The 21,421-nt window shown below is 30.6% G+C and overlaps 1 protein-coding gene and 1 long non-coding RNA gene across 10 annotated transcripts in view; one reads left to right on the top strand and one right to left on the bottom strand.

Moving 5' to 3' along the window:
• igl (IQ calmodulin-binding domain containing protein igloo) overlaps positions 1–21,421 on the bottom strand; it is a 135,214-nt gene that overhangs the window by 19,112 nt on the left and 94,681 nt on the right. The window contains exon 4 of one of the 4 annotated variants that reach the window (XM_076366592.1): positions 4,200–4,352. The exons of 2 other annotated variants lie outside the window; for them this stretch is intronic. In XM_076366592.1, coding sequence (XP_076222707.1) covers positions 4,200–4,352 — 153 coding nt within the window. Of the gene's footprint in view, positions 1–4,199; positions 4,353–15,498; positions 15,874–21,421 lie in introns of those variants that run through there. One more of the 4 variants, XM_031991830.2, reaches the window with a different exon arrangement.
• Positions 300–3,986, top strand: LOC116433595 (uncharacterized). 6 transcript variants are annotated; one of them, XR_012998363.1, is made up of 4 exons: positions 300–684; positions 1,950–2,097; positions 2,826–3,087; positions 3,836–3,986. It is a non-coding gene; the product is annotated as an uncharacterized LOC116433595 (long non-coding RNA). The 6 variants fall into 6 exon arrangements; XR_012998364.1 differs by having other exon boundaries at positions 2,826–3,123; positions 3,836–3,981; XR_012998366.1 differs by having other exon boundaries at positions 2,826–3,128; positions 3,836–3,978.

Genomic DNA, 21,421 nt, shown 5'->3' with positions numbered 1-21,421 from the left:
ATAAATAAATAAGAACATAAATAAATAGGTAGATTAAAGCAATAAATAAGAAAAATAAATAAATATGAACATAAATAAATAGATAGGTAGACTAGAAAAAGAAATAAGAAAGATAAATAAATAAATAAACAGGTAGATTAGAGAAATAAATAAGGAAGATAAATAAATAAATAAATAGGTAGACTAGAGAAATAAATAAGAAAAATAAATAAATAAATAAAGAAACATAAATAAACAAATATCTAGATTAGAGAAGTAAATAAGAAAAATATATATATATCTATAATAATATTTAACAATCTTTAACATCACAGTCCATTCCAGTAAACCAACGAACCGATCGATCACGTCGCCCGACAGGGCTCCCGAAATTCACCGACGTTGTTTCATTAATTATACCAGCCAGCGCCGTCTCCGCCTCGATTCGTGCGGGAATACGGTGATTTCTCATCAAGATCCGAGACCGAGGATCCCCTGTCAGATGCGCTCGCGAGGTTAGGTTCGCCGAGCGGGGAATGCGACTCGAGCGGCGCATCCGTGCGTTTCCCTCGCGTGCGTTCCGCGGTGGAATTTTCATTAGTGGGTTAATTTGTCTTTTGTTTGTGCTTTGACGGAGCGGTGATTGTGGTTGGATTGTTGGGAAGTGTTTTGTTATTGTTGGTGAGGAGTTTGTTATTGTTTTTGGTAAGTATTTTATTAGTATTGTTGGAAAGGATTTTGTTATTGTTGTTGGAAAGTGTTTTGTTATTGTTGTTGGTGAGGATTTTATTTGTGTTGCTGGTAAGGATTTTGTTATTGTTGTTGGTATGTATTTTATTTTATTAGTGTTGTTGGGAACTGTTTTGTTGTTGGGAAGTGTTTTGTTGTTGTTGTTCGTGAGGATTTTGTTATTATTGTTGGTAAGGATTTTGTTATTGTTGTTGGTAAGTATTTTACTATTGTTGTTGGGAAGTGTTTTGTTGTTGTTATTTTATTATTGTTGCTGGGAAGTATTTTATTATTGTTATTTTACTATTGTTGCTGCGAAGTATTTTGTTATTGTTATTGGTAAGTATTTTATTATAGTTATTGGAAAGTATTTTACTATTATTGTTGATAAGTATTTTATTATTGTTGCTGATAAGTATTTTGTTACTGTTGCTAGTATTTTATTATTGTTGTTGAGTAAAAAGTGGCAAAGTAATTTAATTAACTATCAATGTCAATTGATATGTTGTTAATTAATTGTTTCCAATAGTGAATTGAAAGTATGTATATATTATGATTGACTTATATTAAACAATCTTCCCACAAATAATGAGTGGCCAAAATATTATTTTAATGTATAATAACATTATCAATAATAATATATTGTAATAATCATTAACAACAATATATTGCAATAATCATTAACAACGATATATTGTAATATATATAGTAACAACAATATATTCGAATAATCATTAACAACAATATATTTGAATAATCATTAAAAACAATATATTCTAATAAACATTAACAACAATATATTCGAATAATCATTAACAACAATATATTTGAATAATCATTAAAAACTATATATTCTAATAAACATTAACAACAATATATTGCACTACATATTAACAACAATATATTCCAATAATCATTAACAACATATTCCAACAATCACTAACAACAACCCATTATAACATTTCCACAAACACTTAAAAAACCTCAAAGGACAAGAGGTTAAACAGTTACGTCCTTGTCACGAGACGTCCCAAATAGAGCCGCTTGACCAATTGCGTGATTTATGCGTCGACAGCCAATTATTTTAAGAGGTTTTTACCCGAGGGAACGATTTACGGTAATATCGCGTCTCATCGATTCCCAGTCGGCCTCTTCTTCCACGGTATCGTCCTATCGGGCTCGCTTCTTCCGTCTTTTCTTCCCCGCCCCTGTGTATCAGCTGAATGCACGATTTGTGTCAGGAATCTGCGGGCTCGTCGAACAGGAAATTTATTCTGTCGAAACCGGAGGAAACGAACAACTGTCTGCGACGAGTGGAGATTGTGTCTTCATTGGACGGAGAATATTTTTATATCCAAGGAAGGTTGCTATATGGTTTTACTTTTTGAGGTTAGTTGTTTGATATTTTGTTTAGAATTATTATTGAAACTATGAGATATTTTATTTACAATCATTATTGAAACTATTAAATATTTTATTTACAATTTTTTATCATTGAAACTATTAAATATTTTCATATCAATATTTTAATATTGAAAGTATTAAATATTTTATTTACAATCATTATTGAAACTATTAAACATTTTATTTAAAATTATTATTTTCATCCAATTTGAAGAACAATATAAATTGTTCAATGGACTGATAACATAAGATAATAGAAAATAAATGAAATAAACAATAATTTATTTAAATATTAGAATAAATAAGATATTACAAAATAAATGAAATATTAGAAAATAAAGGAAATAAACAATAGATTATTTAAATAATAGAATCTACATATACACATAACCTATTCAACAAATATAACAATAATTTTGTAATTTTATAGTCATCCAAATTCCATTTTAACAAACAAATTTAAATAATAATATAAATTTTTCAATGAACTGTTGAAATGACATAATAGGAAATCAATTAAATAAACAATAATTTATTTAAATATAAGCATAAATAAGATAATATAAAATAAAACGAATAAACAATAGATTATATAAATAATAGAATAAATAAAATACAACAAAATAAATGAAATAAACAATTATTTAAGTATTAGAATAAATAAGATAATATAAAATAAATGTAATAAACAATTTTCCTTATTACTATTTCAGTCACATTTTTCGGGTCACCCTGTACAACACCCTATCGATCAGTTTACCGTCTAACACCATTTTATTCCGGTTTCCACCTTCAAACAGTTCGAGGATGTAGGTCATCCGAGCGGTGCGTGCTCGTGTTATGAAATATTAGATAAACGCGAAAATACATGTAAGCATTGCTGAACAACCAACCTTCTGAATGCTTAAGGGGATCAGCGAGGCAACTTTCTCCGCGTCATATCTTGGTAGACTGTGACTCACCGGAGGGAACTTTGTACGTGAGGATGGAAATTATCCGTGTAGCTTGTAGGTTAGGTGATTGCAATTTTCTCGTGTGATTATTTTAGATAGTAATATTTTTTATTATTTTATATTTGTTTTATATTGTTTTATATTTCTAGTTTTACATTATTTTATATTTATTTTATATTGTTTCAAGTGGTTTATATACCATTTTATATTTATTGTATATTGTATGACGAAAGGTATGAAATGTTGTGCCAGTGAATTGCTGAGATTGTGCTGAATAAAATAAGCCAAACACGATGGGAATAGGACTAGTTTTATGGTCTCAATATAATAAACAAACCTAAAGGTTCGTTTCCATCAAATCCAAAAACCACTCCGATTCCCACCGTATTTGTACTCATTTTAATCGGCACAATCTCAGCAATCCATTAGTACCACATTTGAATAAGTAAAGTTAAACACGTAGTGAAGAAAATATCAATTGCATTATTTTTATCTTTATATTCTCAAACATAGTACCAGTGAATTGCTGAGATTGTCCCGATTAAAACGAGTCCAAACACGATGGGGATCGGACTAGTTTTACAGCTTCAAAGTAATTAACGAACCTAAAGGCTGGTTTCCATCAAATCCTAAAACCACTCCGATTCCCATCGTGTTTGGACTCATTTTAATCAGCACAACCTCAGCAATCCATCGGTGCCACATTCGACAAGCTAATCCATCGGTGCCACATTCGACAAGCTAATCCACCACTACACAAATTCTTCCAGCCTTCCAACTCCACCAACCACAATCCACCATACAACCAAAAGGAGACAGCCATTCTCGTCTGCCAGGAATTGTTACCAAACGCCATCTCGTAAAAGGAAACAATCACTAGTTGAGCGTTTTATGACCGGTCTAGTGAGCCAACGCATCAATCCTAACCTCGTCGCTGCCAGCGTGTACTGGGACGCTCGAAATGTACGATCATTTTCTCGTCACGTATCGGGAAAGTGGGGCCCATGAAACGGATTGATATCTGTTTGATAGGATATCGACCGTGCCGCAGAAATAAGGCTGAGCATCGCCGGAAAAAGAAGTGTAAGGAGATTTTCTCTTTGCCCGGCAGATAAAGGCTGCAGGCGTGTTCGATTACGAGACGCTCCCTTTTCCACCGTTGTTGTTTCGTGGGTACGTTGTTTTCGCGATGCCACTTATTCTGAAAGCGGAAGGAGCATCCTGCTGGCTTTGTGTATAGACACTGTTTTTTGCAGTGATCTCCATGAGGCTGTAGACAATATAGTGCTGTAAAATATTATTTATAAAATTATGTAAAAATTTGTTTTTGTATTGTTTTTGGCTTTTGGTTTTTATATTGTTGTTGGTAAGTAAATACTAAAATTTTACACAACAATAATAATAATTTTATTATTTACTTTAGTATTCAAGTATTTTATTGTCGTTGTTGGTAAGTATTTTGTTAGTGTTGTTGGTAAGGATTTTATTATTGTTGCTGGTATTTTGTTATTGCTGTTAAGCATCCTGTAATTTTATAATATTCCCCTGAAATTAAATATTTAATATATCAATTGCTTTTAGCTTTATATAAACCATGAATAATTGAAAAATATTTTAAAAAGTTGACAGTTATTTTTAACTTTGTATAAACCGTGGATAATTGAAAAATATTTTAAAAAGTTGACAGTTATTTTTAACTTTGTATAAACCATGGATAATTGAAAAACATTTAAAGAAGTTGACAATTATTTATAATTTTACACAGACCTAATGTCACAATTTTTACAAGAATTACATACTAATCGTAATAATTAATTAATTAATGTGCGGAATATTCCGCTTAGGGATGCGAATGGTAATGTATCAAATATTCAAAATGACTTTGAAAATAATCAATTTCACTTGAATTTTATAACAAACATCGAAATTAATTGAACCTAACCTATTGTTACAATTTTATAAATAAATAGTTTCTCCTGAAAAATGTAATTAATATATATATATATAGAAACTGAATATAACCTAATGTCACAATTTTTACAAGAATTACATATCAATCATAATAATTAATTAATTAATTAATGTGCGGAATATTCCGCTTACGGATGCAAATGTCTCAAAAGCCTCAAATATTCATAATAATTTTGAAAATAAATAGTTTCACTTGAATACTATAATGAATATTCAAAATAATCTAGAACCTAACCTATAATTAAATTTTCATACCAATGACACACCAACCATATTAAACACTCAATAATCCTCCCATTAATTTGTGGTTAGAATCCACCTTCTTCTCCAGCGACACACGAAAGGGTTCACTGGCACGAGTGCCGGGTTCATTTGAAAAATCCGAATCGCAATTTACGAGGAAGTTCTCGCGTGCGGCCGAGTAGTTTTGCATTCCTCAGCGTTTAAGGGCCGATCCGAGCCGACCAACGGTAATACACGCGCCAAACCCGAGCTCCAATTGCGGGGCCGAATTGTTCGCCGGCGAACTTCGCGAATCGATATTTTACGGTGACCTTCTGATAATTGCTGGCTCATCTCGCGGGTATTCTCGAAAGTCGAATCTCCCTGGATCGATATGTCAATTTAGTCGATCGATAAATTAACAGAGAATATTTTTATTTTTAAAATATTCATTATTTTCTGATGGAATATTAATATTTTTGTAACTATTTCATTGCAACTAATCATTTCGTTAGAGCAAATCAAATGGGTTGACCTTTGAACTTGAGAATGACTTTTTTTAACAAATATGCATTATTTTCTGATGGAATATTAACATTTTATATATAAATATTTTTGCAACTATCATTAAGAAGTAATGTGAATTTTAAGTTTTATCATTTCATTGGGTCAAATCAAATGGGTTGACCTTTGAACTTGAGAATGACTTTTTTTAACAAATATGCATTATTTTCTGATGGAATATTAACATTTTATATATAAATATTTTTGCAACTATCATTAAGAAGTAATGTGAATTTTAAGTTTTATCATTTCATTGGGTCAAATCAAATGGGTCGACCTTTGCACTGGAGAATATTCTTTTTAACAAATATTCTTTTTAACGAATAATAATAATAAGAAAAAGAATTAAACATAATATTAAGAATAATAATAAAACATAATAATAATACCAATTAGAAGAATAGTTAAACATAATATTAATAATAATAATAAGAAGAAAAAGAAGTACATCACTACTAGTTACAAATTATAAATAACCTGAATATTGGAAAATGAATGTTACATAACTATTAAGTTCAAGAATAACACAATTCAGTTTAAAAATAATAACAACGGAAATTCTGTTGTAAAATTCAAATTTGCCTGTTGATTCTTCCAAGAAGCATTATAAAAAAATAAAAAACAGAAAATTAGAAAAATATTCCCACAAAAAATTACAAAAGTATTTCCACAAAGAATTATAAAAATATTACCACAAAGAATTATACAAATATTTTTACAAAAAATTATAAAAATATTTCCACAAAGAATTATACAAATATTCCCAAAATAAATTATGAAAATATTTCCTCAAAAAATTATAAAAATATTGCCACAAAAAAATTATACAAATGTTCTCACAAAAAATTATAAAAATATTTCCTCAAAAAATTATAAAAATATTCCCACAAAAAATTATAAAAGTATTTGTAATTTTAAATAAAATATAAAAATTATAACTACGAGAAAACTGTTTCTAACCATCTTTCGCCACTTAATCCATTCTAAATTTAACATCCTTTGTTATCAGCAGACCTAACCTCACTCGTCAACTTTTCCCTCGAAATCTTCCAAGCTCCCCGCGCCGTTGATAGGTAAGATATTTACCGGAAACTACGGGGAAACGAACAATTCGAGGAAAAGCGTGTCCTCGATCTAATTAACAAAATAAACCGACCCAAAAACTCGGCACATTATTTGCGAGTGCAAATAGACTGGGAATAAAGATGCCCGCGGAAGTCGGTCCTTTCGGACGGTAATCAAGGAACTCACGACTGCGCAGTCTCAACGAGTCTTCCCTCTTCTTATTGTACGTGCACAGTGCCAGCTGGAGAAGCGTTTCTTTTATCACAGAATTCGGGGAAAGATTTTTGTGTGGAAGCATCTGCGAATGCTTGAAAATATTTCTTGTGATACGATAAGAATTTTTTAATAATAATAATAATAATAATAATAATGATGATAAGAATGATGATAAGGTAATAATGATGATAAGAATAGTGATGAGACAATAATGGTAATAAGAATGATAATAATGATGATAAGGTAATAATGATAATAAGAATGATGATGAGATAATAGTGATAATAGGAATGATGACAAGATAATGGTAATAAGAATTTTACATTATAAAAATGTTATGAAATTTTTTTTTATATAAATAAAGAAAATAAAGAATTTCATTACATAATTATTCGAATTTGGAGGTTATGTTCACAAGCAGCCATTTTCTAAATAAAACTCGATTTTCCTATTATAAATAAAAAAACAGAATTAATTTCCACACAATTCTCATTTGCCAAATAAAAATTTAAAAATTCGAATTTAGAGGTTATGTCCACAGATAGCCATTTTCTAAATAAAACTCAACAACCCCATATTTTTTTTATTAAAAATAGAAAAACAATTAACTTGCAGAAAATTCTGATTTGCCAAATAAAACTTTTAAAATTCGAATTTAGAGATGATGTCCACAAGCAGCCATCTTCTAAATAAAACTCGATAACCTCATATTTTTTTTATTAAAAATAGAAAAACAGAATTAAATTGCACAAAATTTCTATTTGCCAAACAAACCTTCAAAAATTCGAATTTAGAGGTTACGTCGGTTACAGACGGCAGCACCACACAACTCCCATTACCTTCCAACACCGTTCCAGTTCGAAGGAAAAAGCCGCGGATATATTCCCCGTGCGCCGTCCGTTGATATATTTGTGGCACAATGTGGGTCAGTTCCGAAGCACGCAGGTGCTTGATACCCGTTCTTCGCGAGCGCCGGCGGAGAGGAAGCGCGGAAAATAACTTTCCCCGCGATCGAACGCCGCGGACGGAACAGTGCGATGCATGCAGATAAATGATCCTTTCATCGCGGCTCGCCGGGAACGTTCTGGACAATGAATATTTTTGAACGTGGCCACTGACGTCTGGGTGACAGGGATTCGTATCGGTGGACGGTTTATATTGTTCTTTGAATTTGTTTGTTGCTATTGGGCTTTGGATGAGTAGACAGTTTTTAAATTGTTGTTGTGTTTATTGGATAGGTTATGTGTATATGTGGATTTTAATATTTATATAACCTATTGTTTATTTTATTTATTTTGTAGTATTTTATTTATTTTGTAGTATTTTATTTATTTTGTAATATCTTATTTATTCTAATAAATTAATTCTAATAAATTCTAATAAATTATTTCATTTATTTTCTATTATTTTATTTTAACAGTCCATTGAAAAATTTATCTTGTTCTTTAAATTTGTTATTTGAAATAGAACTTGGAACTGTACGAGTACAAAATTACAAAATTATTGTTACATTCATTAAATAGGGTATGTATATATACAGATTTTAATATTTAAATAAATTATTATTTATTCTATTAATTTTCCATTATCTTTACTACTAAAAATACAACATTAACAACATATCATTCATTAAATACATCAAAGTAATTGTTAATGCAAACCTTAATTTCAATAACCTATATAAATAAATATATAAAACCTATAAACATTAATACATAAAACATTCATCACCCCATAAAAATCAGAAACTAAATAAAACAAGTAAAAAACAAACCGTTCTATCTGTCACTTAACCTAAAATTCAGAATCAAAATTTTCACTGAATAAAATAAAAAAATGGAATATTCTGAATTTATTGAGATTTCTAGGTAAGTAGACTGATTCCTCTGAATCGGTCGGATTGCTTATTGCGGAATGGAAGTCGATGGAAATTAGGTTGGAAGCGCGCGACGGTCTCACAATAAGTGGAGCTCGCGTATTCTTGGTCAGACGTGTGCAGTGATAAGAACTATATAGTAGCAGACATTCGACTTTCAACGGACTCGTGGAGAACTTTTGGCTTACAAAATTATTAATAAACAATTATTGTTTATAGCGTAATATGTAGAAATAAATAAATTTCATATTGTTTGGTAACAGTAGAAATTTAGTGAAATAATGTTTATTTTGTAATAATTATCAGGTTAGTTTGAGGCGTCAAAATTGTTAATAAACAATTAATGTTCATACTATAATATCTAGAATTGAATAAACTTTATACTGTAACGTGACAGTACAACTTCAGTGAACTAATGTTTATCTTGTAACAAAGTCATTATTATTAAAAAAAATTGTTTAAGGAGGCGTAGAAATTACTATTAAAAAAAATTGTTTAAGCAGGCGTAGAAGTCGATATTAAAAAAAATTGTTTAAGGAAGCGTAGACGTTATTATTATTTAGAAAAATTGTTTAAGGAGGCGTAGAAATTATTATTAAAAAAAATTGTTTAAGGAAGCGTAGAAGTCATTGTTAAAATAAATTGTTTAAGGAGGCGTACAAGTCATTGTTAAAAAAAAATTGTTTAAGGAGTCGTAGAAGTCATTATTAAATAAAATTGTTTAACGAGGCGTAGAAGTTATTATTATTAAAAAAATTGTTTAAGCAGGCGTAGAAACATAAAAGTTAGAAAGCACTGGCTCACGTAGAAGCAGCGAAACGCAGGAGATGCTCTTGATTATTTTAAACTGCTCATTACGACGTTCTTATCGCTTAATTGGGCCAGAACTTCGTTAAAAACGTAACAAATGAACAGACCCTCGCCGAAACTGAATTAGTTGGATCTGGTCCACAGTGTAAACCAATTTACGAGGAGTAACGATGTCATTGTACGAATATTCGAGCGTCATTGGACGTGACATTAGTTTCTCAGTCTAGTGGCTATTATCACTTTGCACTCGGAAGTTTTATTGTCTTTTTATAACAACAAATGAGAATTTCTATTTATTTTAGGATAAATTTTATTTTTTCATTATAATTTTTCTAAATCGTGAATTTTTATAAAACCTAATTCTTTATGATTATTATTTTAGTATTTAGTAAATAAAAAATGTAATATTTAACATAATAATACCTGAGTAAGATCTAACCTCATGATCAATTTTTTAAATAAATTAAGAAAAATAAAATCTTTGTGAATACTGTTTCAGTATTTCTATATAAACAAAAGATTTAATGGTTAACACAATAAATAACTAATCAAGGGCTAATAATCATAATTATTATACAGCAGTATGATTTATTTTTTAAATAAATTAAGAAAAATAAAATCAAACGCATTCGATAACCTAATTCATTATTATTATTATTTTACTATTCAGTAAACAAAAAATTTAATAGTTTACATAATAATCATACAACAGTATGATTTCTTTTTCAAATAAATTAAAAGAAATAAAATCAAACTTAATCAATAAACTAATTATCTATTATTATATCAGTATTCAGTAAACAAAAGATTTAATATTTAACATAATAATATCTTACCAAGACCTAACCTAATAATCATAATTATTATATAACAGTATGATTTATTTTTTAAATAAATTAAAAGAAATAAAATCAAATCGAATCGATAACCTAATTTATTATTAGTATTTCAATATTCAATAAACAAAAGACTTAATATTCAAAATAATAACACCAACAAACATTAAATTAAATTAAATTAAATTTAATTTAATTTAATTTAACTTAATTTAATTTAATTTAACAAATAACCTAACCTCATTTGCCTCTAAGTGACTCACAAAACCACCTCAATAAAATGTATCATTATTTCAATAAAACTCCCAAAAACCACCTCAAAAAACTCGAACTACCCATCAATATTCTAATCACACAGCTCCCCATATATTTTCAAACAAATTTATAAAAATCGATTTCAAAATTCGACCTCACGTACGAGTTCAGGAAAATTAAATTGGACAGCTCTCCTGGGAAATGTGCAGGGAATAAATATAAATTTTTGAATGCTGACAAATCGACAGGTACGATAGATAGAGCCCATGCATACGTGACAACACGTGTCAGCTCTCCTCTAACAAGGTATTCCAGCGCGCCAAGTTTCGACAGCGCTACGTGGCAAGATATACTGCCAACTGGACAGAGGATTTTATGCATTTATGATGAATGCGAGGGGACAGAGGTAGAGAAATATTATGTGGTAGTAATAGTTTATTCATGGCTAGTCTGATATTTAGATATTCGTGTACAGGGTGTGGGAAAATTGTTGAAAACTTGATAGTTTCTGTGATGAAAATGGGTTTTAGGGAAACGGGTTTCAGAAGAATAAGTTTCAAAAGAATAGGTTTCTGGAAAATGGGTTTCAGAAAAATAGAACTCAGGAAAATAGATTTCAGAAAAATAGGTTTCAGAAAAATAAGTTTAAGAAAACTAGGTTTCAGAAAAATAGATTTCAGAAAACTAGATTTCAGGAAAATAGGTTTCACAAAACTAGGTTTCAGAAAGAATATGTTTCAGAAGAATAGGTTTCAGAGAACTAGGTTTCAGGAAAATAGATTTCAGAAAGAATAGGTTTCAGAAAGAATATATTTCAGAAGAATAGGTTTCAGAAAGTATATGTTTCACGGAAAGTATATGTTTCCCACTCCCTGCCGCGTGACACGCCTAGTGGCCGTGAACGCCGCAGCGAATCACACGGCAGGAGAATCCGTGTGGATGGGGCGTGCCCCTTCGAATCTGACCACTAGGATGAGAGTGCCAGGTTAGTTGCAACGTATGTGTCTCGGGTTGTAACTTTGACTTAATTGAAGTGAAATAAATTTTTCTTCTTTTATACTATTATTGCAAATAAATTCATCAACTGAAGTATTAGAAATGCCTACCCCTTTTATATTTTTTTTTAAGTTAAAGTCTTATCAATTCGTGCATTAATAGTAGAGCTATCAGAGAAGTGGAAATCAATTATTACTGATTTCTTGTGTTACAGTCATTGAGGAGGGAGAAATGTTTCTCAGAAATATTTTCTTATTAAAATATAATATAGTTGTCGCTGATTATATTATATTGAAATTATAAAAAATCTTATTATCACCAATTATATTGTATTAAAATTATAAAAAATCTAATTCTCACTAATTATATTATATTACAATTATAAAAAATCTCATTATCACTAATTTTATTATATTAAAATTATAAAAATATAATCACCACTAATTATACTACATCAAAATTACAAAAATACAATTACCATTAAACAATCTATTTAACCAATGCACACTCAAAAATAAAAGCTAACGAAAATCTCAATAAATACACTCCTGTAACATCTCCAGAAGAATAAATGGAAATCAATTCGACTGTTCGGTAGTTCTGGCATCAAATGACCCTTCCGGTCCGTGCATATACTGAGAAATGGATTTTTTTCATTTCATATTTTGCATACCGCGGCGAGGGCACCCTCGACGCGTTTTTATAACGTTCGCGAAATTGTAAAGGGTTTGAAGGGCTTTGTGTCGTTGACGTTGCTTTGGTAACCACTCTATGTCAAAGTGAATACGTTCCGTGTCGCATCGGAACCGTGTTGCGAAAGTACTGGCAATTGGATTGGTCAGTGTCATGGAGATATCCATGATACACGATGACTCGGCGAGTTTAGTATGTAATGATTTTAGTTTATTATATCCTTTTCAATTGAAAAATAGATATTTATTAAGTTAACATAAATTTAATATAAATTTAATATTTTTTAATATTTTTTTAGAATTTAATATAACGTTTATGTTTTTTGTTTAAACAGAACTTTATTATGTAATGATTTTAGTTTATTAGTACTCTTCAATTGAGAAATAAATTTTTATTAATTTTACATAAATTTAATATTTTCTAATATTTTTTTATATTTTTTTGGAATTTAATACAATATTCAAACAGAACATAATAATTTACCTTCTAATTTATTAATAAATATATTTATTTCTTTATTTATTCATTTTATTTAATGTTTTTTAATAGTTCGTTGCAAAAGAACTGCCAATTGGATTGGTCAGTGTCATGGAGATATCCCTGCTACACGATGACTCGTCGAGTTTATTGTGTGATGCTTGTAGTTTATTAGTAGTTTTCAATTGAAAAATAAATATTTATTAATTTGATATAATAAATTTAATATTTTTTAATATTTTCTTGCAAACGTACTGTTAATTGGATTATGAAATGTTTGATTTTAGTTTATCAGTAGTTTTCAATTGAAAAATAAATCTTTATTAATTTGACATAAATTTAATATTTTTTAATATTTCTTTGGAATTTAATATAATATTTATGTTTTTTGTTTAAACAAAGCTTAATAATTTACTTTCTATTATTTCTTTATTTATTCATTTTATTTCATATTTTTTAATATTTTGTTGTTAAGCTCATTAAACATTTTTTAATATTTTTTTAAGCTCATTAAAAATTTTTTAATATTTTGTTGTTAAGCTTCTTAAAAATTTTTTAATATTTTGAGAAGACAGAAGTCTTGAATTTTGGCACTTAGAATATGTTATATAAAAAATATTTAATTTTCACTAAGTTTAAACAATTATATTCCACCACCATTAAATATCACAATTGAAAAAGCTGTCAAAAATAAGTCAGAACTCTTCCTGCCACAAGTTCCTAAAATTTTTCAACTCTGAGGAATAGATCCGGGAAATACCTAAGTATGTAGCCCGTTCTCGTTTCCCGCGGAAACTTTTTCAATGATTTCCCTGTTCTTGTCTACGAAACGCAACTTTCGAGGGTGGAAGTTTGATATTGCCGGACTTCCCGGATCGACTGTTTTCCCAGCGGCTCACGGTGCTGCCACTTGTAGACATAACCTCCAAATTCGAATATTTGCATAATGAAAATTTAAGGTTAGCAATGTTTTGTTAAGTAGTTTCTGGTATAAACAAATGAAAATTTTGTGCAAATAAATTATTCCTTCATTTATACAAAAAAAAATTTCATAATATTTTTATAATGTAAAATTCTTATTATCATTATCTTATCATCATTCTTATTATCATTATTATCTCATCATCATTCCTAATATCATTATTAGGATTGATATGTAATCTTTGTAAAAATTGTAACAATAGGTTATCTAATACTTTTGTTAAATAATTTGTGTTATATAAAATGATTTTTATTTGAAAAATGAAAATTTTGTGTAAATAAATTCTTTCTCTATTTAAATAAAAAAAAACTTCACAATATTTCCATAATTTAAAAAAAATGTAACATTTTGTTTGTGTCACTGGTACTTTTTAAGTTACCAAATTTTATTAACAAACAGTTGCTTGTGAACATAACCTCGAAATTCATCTACTCATATAACAAAAATTGAAGGTTACCAATATATTGCTAACTGATTTTTGTTATAAAAAATGATTTTTAAAAAAATGAAGCATCTTTTGCACCACTCGTACAGCTAAATTATCAAATTTTATTAAATAAACAGTCGCTTGTGAACATAACCTCAAAAGTCACCTATTCAAATAACAAAAATTGAAGGTTACCAATATTATTGCTAAATAGTCGCTGCTATGGAAAATAATTTTTGAAAAAATGTTGAAGCACTTTTTACACCACTCATTAAATTATCAAATTTTATTTTATTTTAAAATAAACTATAATAAATTATTTTAAAATAAACATAAAATAAAATAATTTTAAAATAAACAACCGTTCGACAGCACTAAGCGACGAAGTGATACAACGTGAACGCACAAGTCAAAAAACAAGATTGTTCGTTGGGTTGGCTCGCGTGTCCAAGACTTTCCCCTAGTGAACGGAGTTTAAGGTCACGTTAACACGAAACCGTTCCGACCGAACGGCCTCGGCCACGTGCACCAACATAGACAGAAAAATGACAAGCTTCATCGAGCACCCGATTCCGTTTTAATTCCACCGGAGCGACGTCTATAAAAGTTTATAATAATAATAAGTTATATATTATATGAGTGTATTGTAATAATAATTTATCATATTAAATTTTATTATATTATTATTATTATTATTATTATAAACTCTTTATAATTACTTTATTATATTATATTTTATTATATTATATAAAGTAATTATAAAGAATTTATAATAGTAATAAGTTATATATTATAAGAATTAATATGAACAAGTAGTTATATATTACAAGAATTTATAATAACAATAATTTATTTATTATAAGAGTTTATAGTAATAATAATTTATATAATATAATAAAATAATATAATATGATAAAGTAATCATAAAGAATTTATAATAATAATTTGTATATTACAAAAATATACAATAATAATAATAATTCATATAATGCAATAAAATAACATAACAAAACAAAGTAATAGTACCGATCATACCGATCAGAAATAAATCATAGGGCAAGGGGTTAAAGGACACTGCAAAGTGGAATATGTCTCATCCACTTGCGAGGGAGTGTCACCCTATTGGATGCGTAGTCCATTCCCGCGTTGCGAAAACCGAAGGAAACGATCCGCCATTGCCAGAGGGTACACGCGTCAGCTCTTCGACTACGGGTACATTGGTACGCGCCTATCCGCGTCGGGATCTCTTTGCCACTCGAAACTGTCGAGTCCGCCCGGCCCGGGGCGTGTCCCGATAATTCGTCTCGTGACCGGCCGCGGATACAAACGACGTGATTTAATCTGTTGTATCACGGCGACAAGATCGGACCGGTGTCTGGCTTCATTTGCGGACGGCGATAACGCTTATCGATCGTGGCCTGCGAAATAATCCAGTTCGGTTGATGTCTAACGATATTTTATGAATGTAATGGTTGCTTGAATTTTATGGTTTAGGGTAGGATTTCAGGAAAATTGAAATTGTGATGATTATAACGTTAGCTTGTCGAATGTGATACTAATGGATTGCTGGGATTGCGCCGATTAAAATGAGTACAAACACGGGGGGGATCGGAGCAGTTTTAGGTTTTGATGAAAACGAGCCTCTAGGTTTGTTAATTATATTGAATTGGTAAAAGTAGTCCGATTCCCATCGTGTTTGGACTCATTTTAATTAGGAAAACCTCAGCAATTCATTGGCATTATGTTTGAGGAGGTAGGGTTAAAATTACTGCAATTGAAATTTTTTTCATTGCATGTTTAATTTTACGTTCTCAATCATAATATCGATGAAATATTGACATTTTTCTCGTTAAAATGAGTCCAAACACGATGGGAATCGGAGTAGTTTTATGATGTCATGGAAACGAGCCCTTAGGTTCGTTAATTACATTGAATCCATAAAACTAGTCCGATTCCCATCGTGTTTGGACTTATTTTAATCAGCACAATCTCAGCAATTCTCTGGCATAACTGTTCTTATTAAAGTGAGAAGTTTGTAGTCAACGTAGATATTTAACAATTTTATTTCTTAATTTGCAAATTTCAATTCATTGTCGAATCAATATTGTCATTTGTCGAGAAATCTGAATAACTTCAAAGACAAACGTAAACAACAATTTTTTATTAAAATCTTATTTGTAATCAGAAATAATTTAGTTAAAACAAATGATAGTTATCCTACGATTCTTTTCAATTTCTTATAAAAATTCCGGATGTGAAAGGAGTGCAATGGGTTCAGTAGCGAATGAATGATTCTCGCCGTGTGTACCTCTCGAACACGTCACACTAGAAAGAAATGAGTTTCGACATGAAAAAGGCAGGCGGAACGGAAACAGGAAATAAGAATAAGACTGGGGCGAAAGGACAGGGCGTGCCTTGCGAACTCTGAAATTGCGCTGGTACACGTAGTTGTATACAGCTATTTTATGGAGCTTTCGAAGCGTTTCCTCTGTGAAATAGATTAATCTCTTTTTCTTCGATGCACCTAAGATATATGTGTTAGTGACAATGTGTTAAAATTATATGAATATAAACATTGTGTAAATTATTTGTATCATTTGTCTTGTTTGTATTATTTGTACTAATTGTACTAATTGTACCATTTGCACCATTTGTGCAATTTGTACTAATTGTATTATTTGTGCCATTTGTACCATTTTTGCGATTTTTACCATTTTTACCATTTTTACCATTTGTGCCATTTGTACTAATTGTATTATTTGTACCATTTGTACCATTTGTACCATTTTTACCAATTTTACCATTTTTACCAATTTTACCATTTTTATCATTTTTACCATTTTTACCATTTTTACCATTTTTACCATTTTTACCATTTTTACCATTGTGACACCCTTAATCCTATATTTTACATAGTGAAAATGAAATTCATGCTATAGAAATTATTATTAGAAGTTACAAAGTACCATATTATATTTAAGAACTCAATGACTCGTCTCAGTTCCATTTTTCTATAATTAACACTATTTAATATTTATATATTTATTCATAATATACCTATAATAATAATAATAATTATAATGTATAATACACTATTTATACTGTTTATTCATAACGTAATACAGTTTGTGTTATTAGGGTATAATTAACACTATTTAATATTCATTAATTCATTTATTTATTTATTCATTTCTTTATTCATTCATTCATTTATTTATTTATTTATTAATTTATTTACTTATTTATTCATTTATTTATTCATTCATTCATTCATTCATTCATTCATTCATTTATTTATTCATTCATTCATTCATTCATTCATTCATTCATTTATTTATTCATTTATTTATTCATTTATTTATTCATTTATTTATTCATTCATTCATTTATTTATTTATTCATTTATTTATTCATTCATTCATTCATTTATTTATTTATTTATTCATTTATTTATGTATTCATTCTTTTATTTTCTGATTTATTCATTCATTCATTCATTCATTTATTTATAACATACTTCACAATTGAGTATCAATGTATATATTATTACATATAAAATAAAGTCCATTTTTAGGTTATACAAATCCGCAACAAGGAACGACAGCACGGCACGCGAGTATCGTCTCAAGAAACCGAAGTTTCGAAGCCCGATGTACCAAACAGAACCGACGCGTAATTGAATAAGCGAGCTCCGCGGTTGGAATCGATAACGTAACGGAAACTCGGGGGACGCCTGCCAAAATGGTTTTGGCAATACACGGGAACGAAGCGCCGTTCCGTTCGAATACAAAACCGGCGAGGAAACGGGGCAATTTTGGAACGCGTTCCGATACCGATTCCTCCCGGCGGGATCGGTTATTTTCTCGCGAACTCGGTACACACTCCACGATAAATAATCACTTTATGTCGACGCCGGCGACGCAATGCATTTTCCACGGAAATCAATTCTAACCGAATGCTCGCGTTATTTCATTTGTTCCACCGGGTTACCGTAACAGGTTAACGCGTCACGCACAGCGCTGCCGCCTGTGGACCTAACCTACAAATTAGACTGTTCACGTGTGCGACGAAAATTGAAGGTTGCCAGTGTAATATGACTACCGTGATATTAAATCATTAATAATTATTTTCAATGTCGTTTGACTTTGTTATTAAAAAATAAATATTATTATTGAAAATGCTAGAAACTCTCGTGGCAGTTGACGTGTTAAGTGAGCAGGTGAAACATACGTGGGAATTCAAAGAGATGAGTTGCAAGGGGGAAAATTTCAATTGTAATGATTGTATTGTTAGCTTGTTGAATGTACTACCGATGGATTGCTGAGAGTTTCCTGATTAAAATGAGTATAAACACGGTGGGAATCGGAGTAGTTTCAGGATTTGATGAAAACGAGCCTTTAGGTTTGTTAATTATATTGTATTCGTAAAACTAGTCCGATTCCCATCGTGTTTGAACTCATTTTAATCAGCACAATCTGAGCAGTTCAGTGGCACTAAATTTGAGAAGGTAAGGTAAAACATCGTATGAAGAAAATTTCAATTGTAATAACTTTATTGTTATCTTCTCGAATGTAGTACCGATGGATTGCTGAGATTTTCCTGATTAAAATGAGTACAAGCACGATGGGAATCGGTTGGTTTTATCGGTTTGATGGAAACGAGCCTTTAATTTCGTTAATTGCATTAAATTGGTAATGCTAGTTCGATTCCTATCGTGTTTGGGCTCATTTTAATCAGCACAATCTCAGCAATTCACTGGTACCACGTGCGAGAAGCTAAGGTTAAAATCACTGCAATCTTCCCTTGTCAATCATAGTACTGATGGAATCTTGAGATTCTCCTCGTTAAAATGAGTTCAAACACGGCATAAATCCGATCATTTTTATCGATTTCATGGAAACGAGCCTTAATTTCGTTAATTACATTAAACCGGTAAAACTAGTCCGATTCCCAGCGTGTTTATACTCATTTTAATCAGCAGAATCTCAGCAATCCATCGGTACTACATTCGAGAATGTAAAACAAAAAATCAAAAAAAATTCTTTTATTAACCAAGCTACAAAAAAACGTCAAAATTTGTTGTATCGATCCAATAGTATAAGCGTACCCTAAGAAACGTCTTCATAAAAGCGAAAATGAAATATTCAGGCGCACCAATTGCATGGGACACGCTGTATACGGTAATTATCCGCGCACGTTAACAGGTTACATGGCGCACAATGAAACAATTCATGCATGAAATCAAAGCGACGAGGTAAGTGTTCCTCCGGCGGGCATGCGGCACTAAAAAAAAACCGAAATGTCCACCGGTGGCCACGACGTCGTCCCCATGGCAACAGGCTAATTGACCATCGGTAATTACACGGAAACGGACTAATTGGGCAAAGGCGGTGAAACGGCGCGTGACGTGTTAAGAATAGACTTTTAATTCGCTGGTACAGGTTAGGCGAGTGCCGTGCACGCGAATTCTATGGGGTGGCCCATTTGATCTTGGCACTTCAATCGCGTCGTTGCTAATCGAATTCGTCCAAATCGTTGGATAGGAAAAGGTGAACCCATTTATATTTCCACGTGGTCACCTGACTTAATGCTGGGGACATTTTTATGGGGACATTTCGAAAGTAAAGTTCGTGCTCGAATTCTTGCTGTAATGGTTAGTGTTATGGTTTGTTTTAATTTGGTTGAACATTTCAGTGGGAAATTGTTTACAGTCTTAGTTTAGTTGAACATTTTAGTTGGAAATTTTTTGTTTTAATTTAGTTGCCAATTTCAGGTGAAAATTTGTTACTGTCTTAGTTTAGTTGAACATTTCAGTTGGAAATTTTTTGTTTTAATTTAGTTGCCAATTTCAGTTGAAAATTTGTTATTGCCTTAATTTAGTTAAAAGTTTCAGTTGAAAATTTTTTACTGTCTTGATTTGTTTTGCATTGGCTTCTGAAATAATTATACAACATATTTAGAAGCTATAAAAACAACTGCTTCCTAACCTAAAAAAAAACAACCAAATAAGTCCTTAAACAACGTTACACAAATGTAAAAACAAAAATTCTTAGCACAGAATGTTTATTTCTCAAATGAAAATCAGTTCGTACAGCAACTACTATTTACAACACATTCCAAATATAATGTCGTAGCTTATAAACTTAAATAACAATATTTATAGGAATAATTTAATTTTCTTTGTGTAAAATACAATACTTTAATCGTACCTTCTCACATATAATACCAGTGAATTGCTGAGATTGCGCTGATTAAAATGAGCCCAAACACGATAGGAATCGGACCAGTATTACCAATTTAATGCAATTAACGAAATTAAAGGCGCGTTTCCATCAAACCGATAAAACCAACCGATTCCTATCGTGTTTGGGCTCATTTTAATCAAGAAAACCTCAGCAATCTATCAGTACTACACTCGAGAAGGTCACGTTATAGTCATTACAATTAAAATTTTCTTGATAGTTTACATTTCACAAAATAAAAATGTTCACAAATTAAACAAATTATCTTTAACTGTCGGAAGTCACGTATGAATACAATATTCCAGACCATGAAAACATTGAAGCTACTATTGATTAGAACTTGAAAATAAACAGATAGACAGCAACGAAGAACCGTGCAGTCTCCGCGGAAACAAAAAGAAAAATTACCAGCGAGTCGTGCTCGTCCTAGTTTCAAGTTTCCAGCAAGAAATGTGATTTACGGTTGCATAATGGTTAAAAGTGTTGAACATAACCTCAAAGTAGACGGGAGGATGCCGGGGACCGATGGAATCTTCTCAGAAAGAAGCTTTCAAAGATTCACGCACAACTTTGTGCTTCGTAAGATGTAAAATGCGACATTTATAGCTAAGAGGTTATTCGAGAATCACGTAATGCACTTTCTCGTCCTCGTAAAAAGCGTTTAAAATCGTATTGGCTTTCCTGAGTGAGTCCTTTGTCATGTTTATTCGTATCTCAGCGGTGC

The sequence above is a fragment of the Nomia melanderi genome, chromosome 1 (assembly GCF_051020985.1).
Source record: "Nomia melanderi isolate GNS246 chromosome 1, iyNomMela1, whole genome shotgun sequence".
Lineage (NCBI taxonomy): Eukaryota > Metazoa > Arthropoda > Insecta > Hymenoptera > Halictidae > Nomia > Nomia melanderi.
Note: the sequence above shows the minus strand (reverse complement) of the source record. Positions and strands in the feature narration are given on the sequence as shown.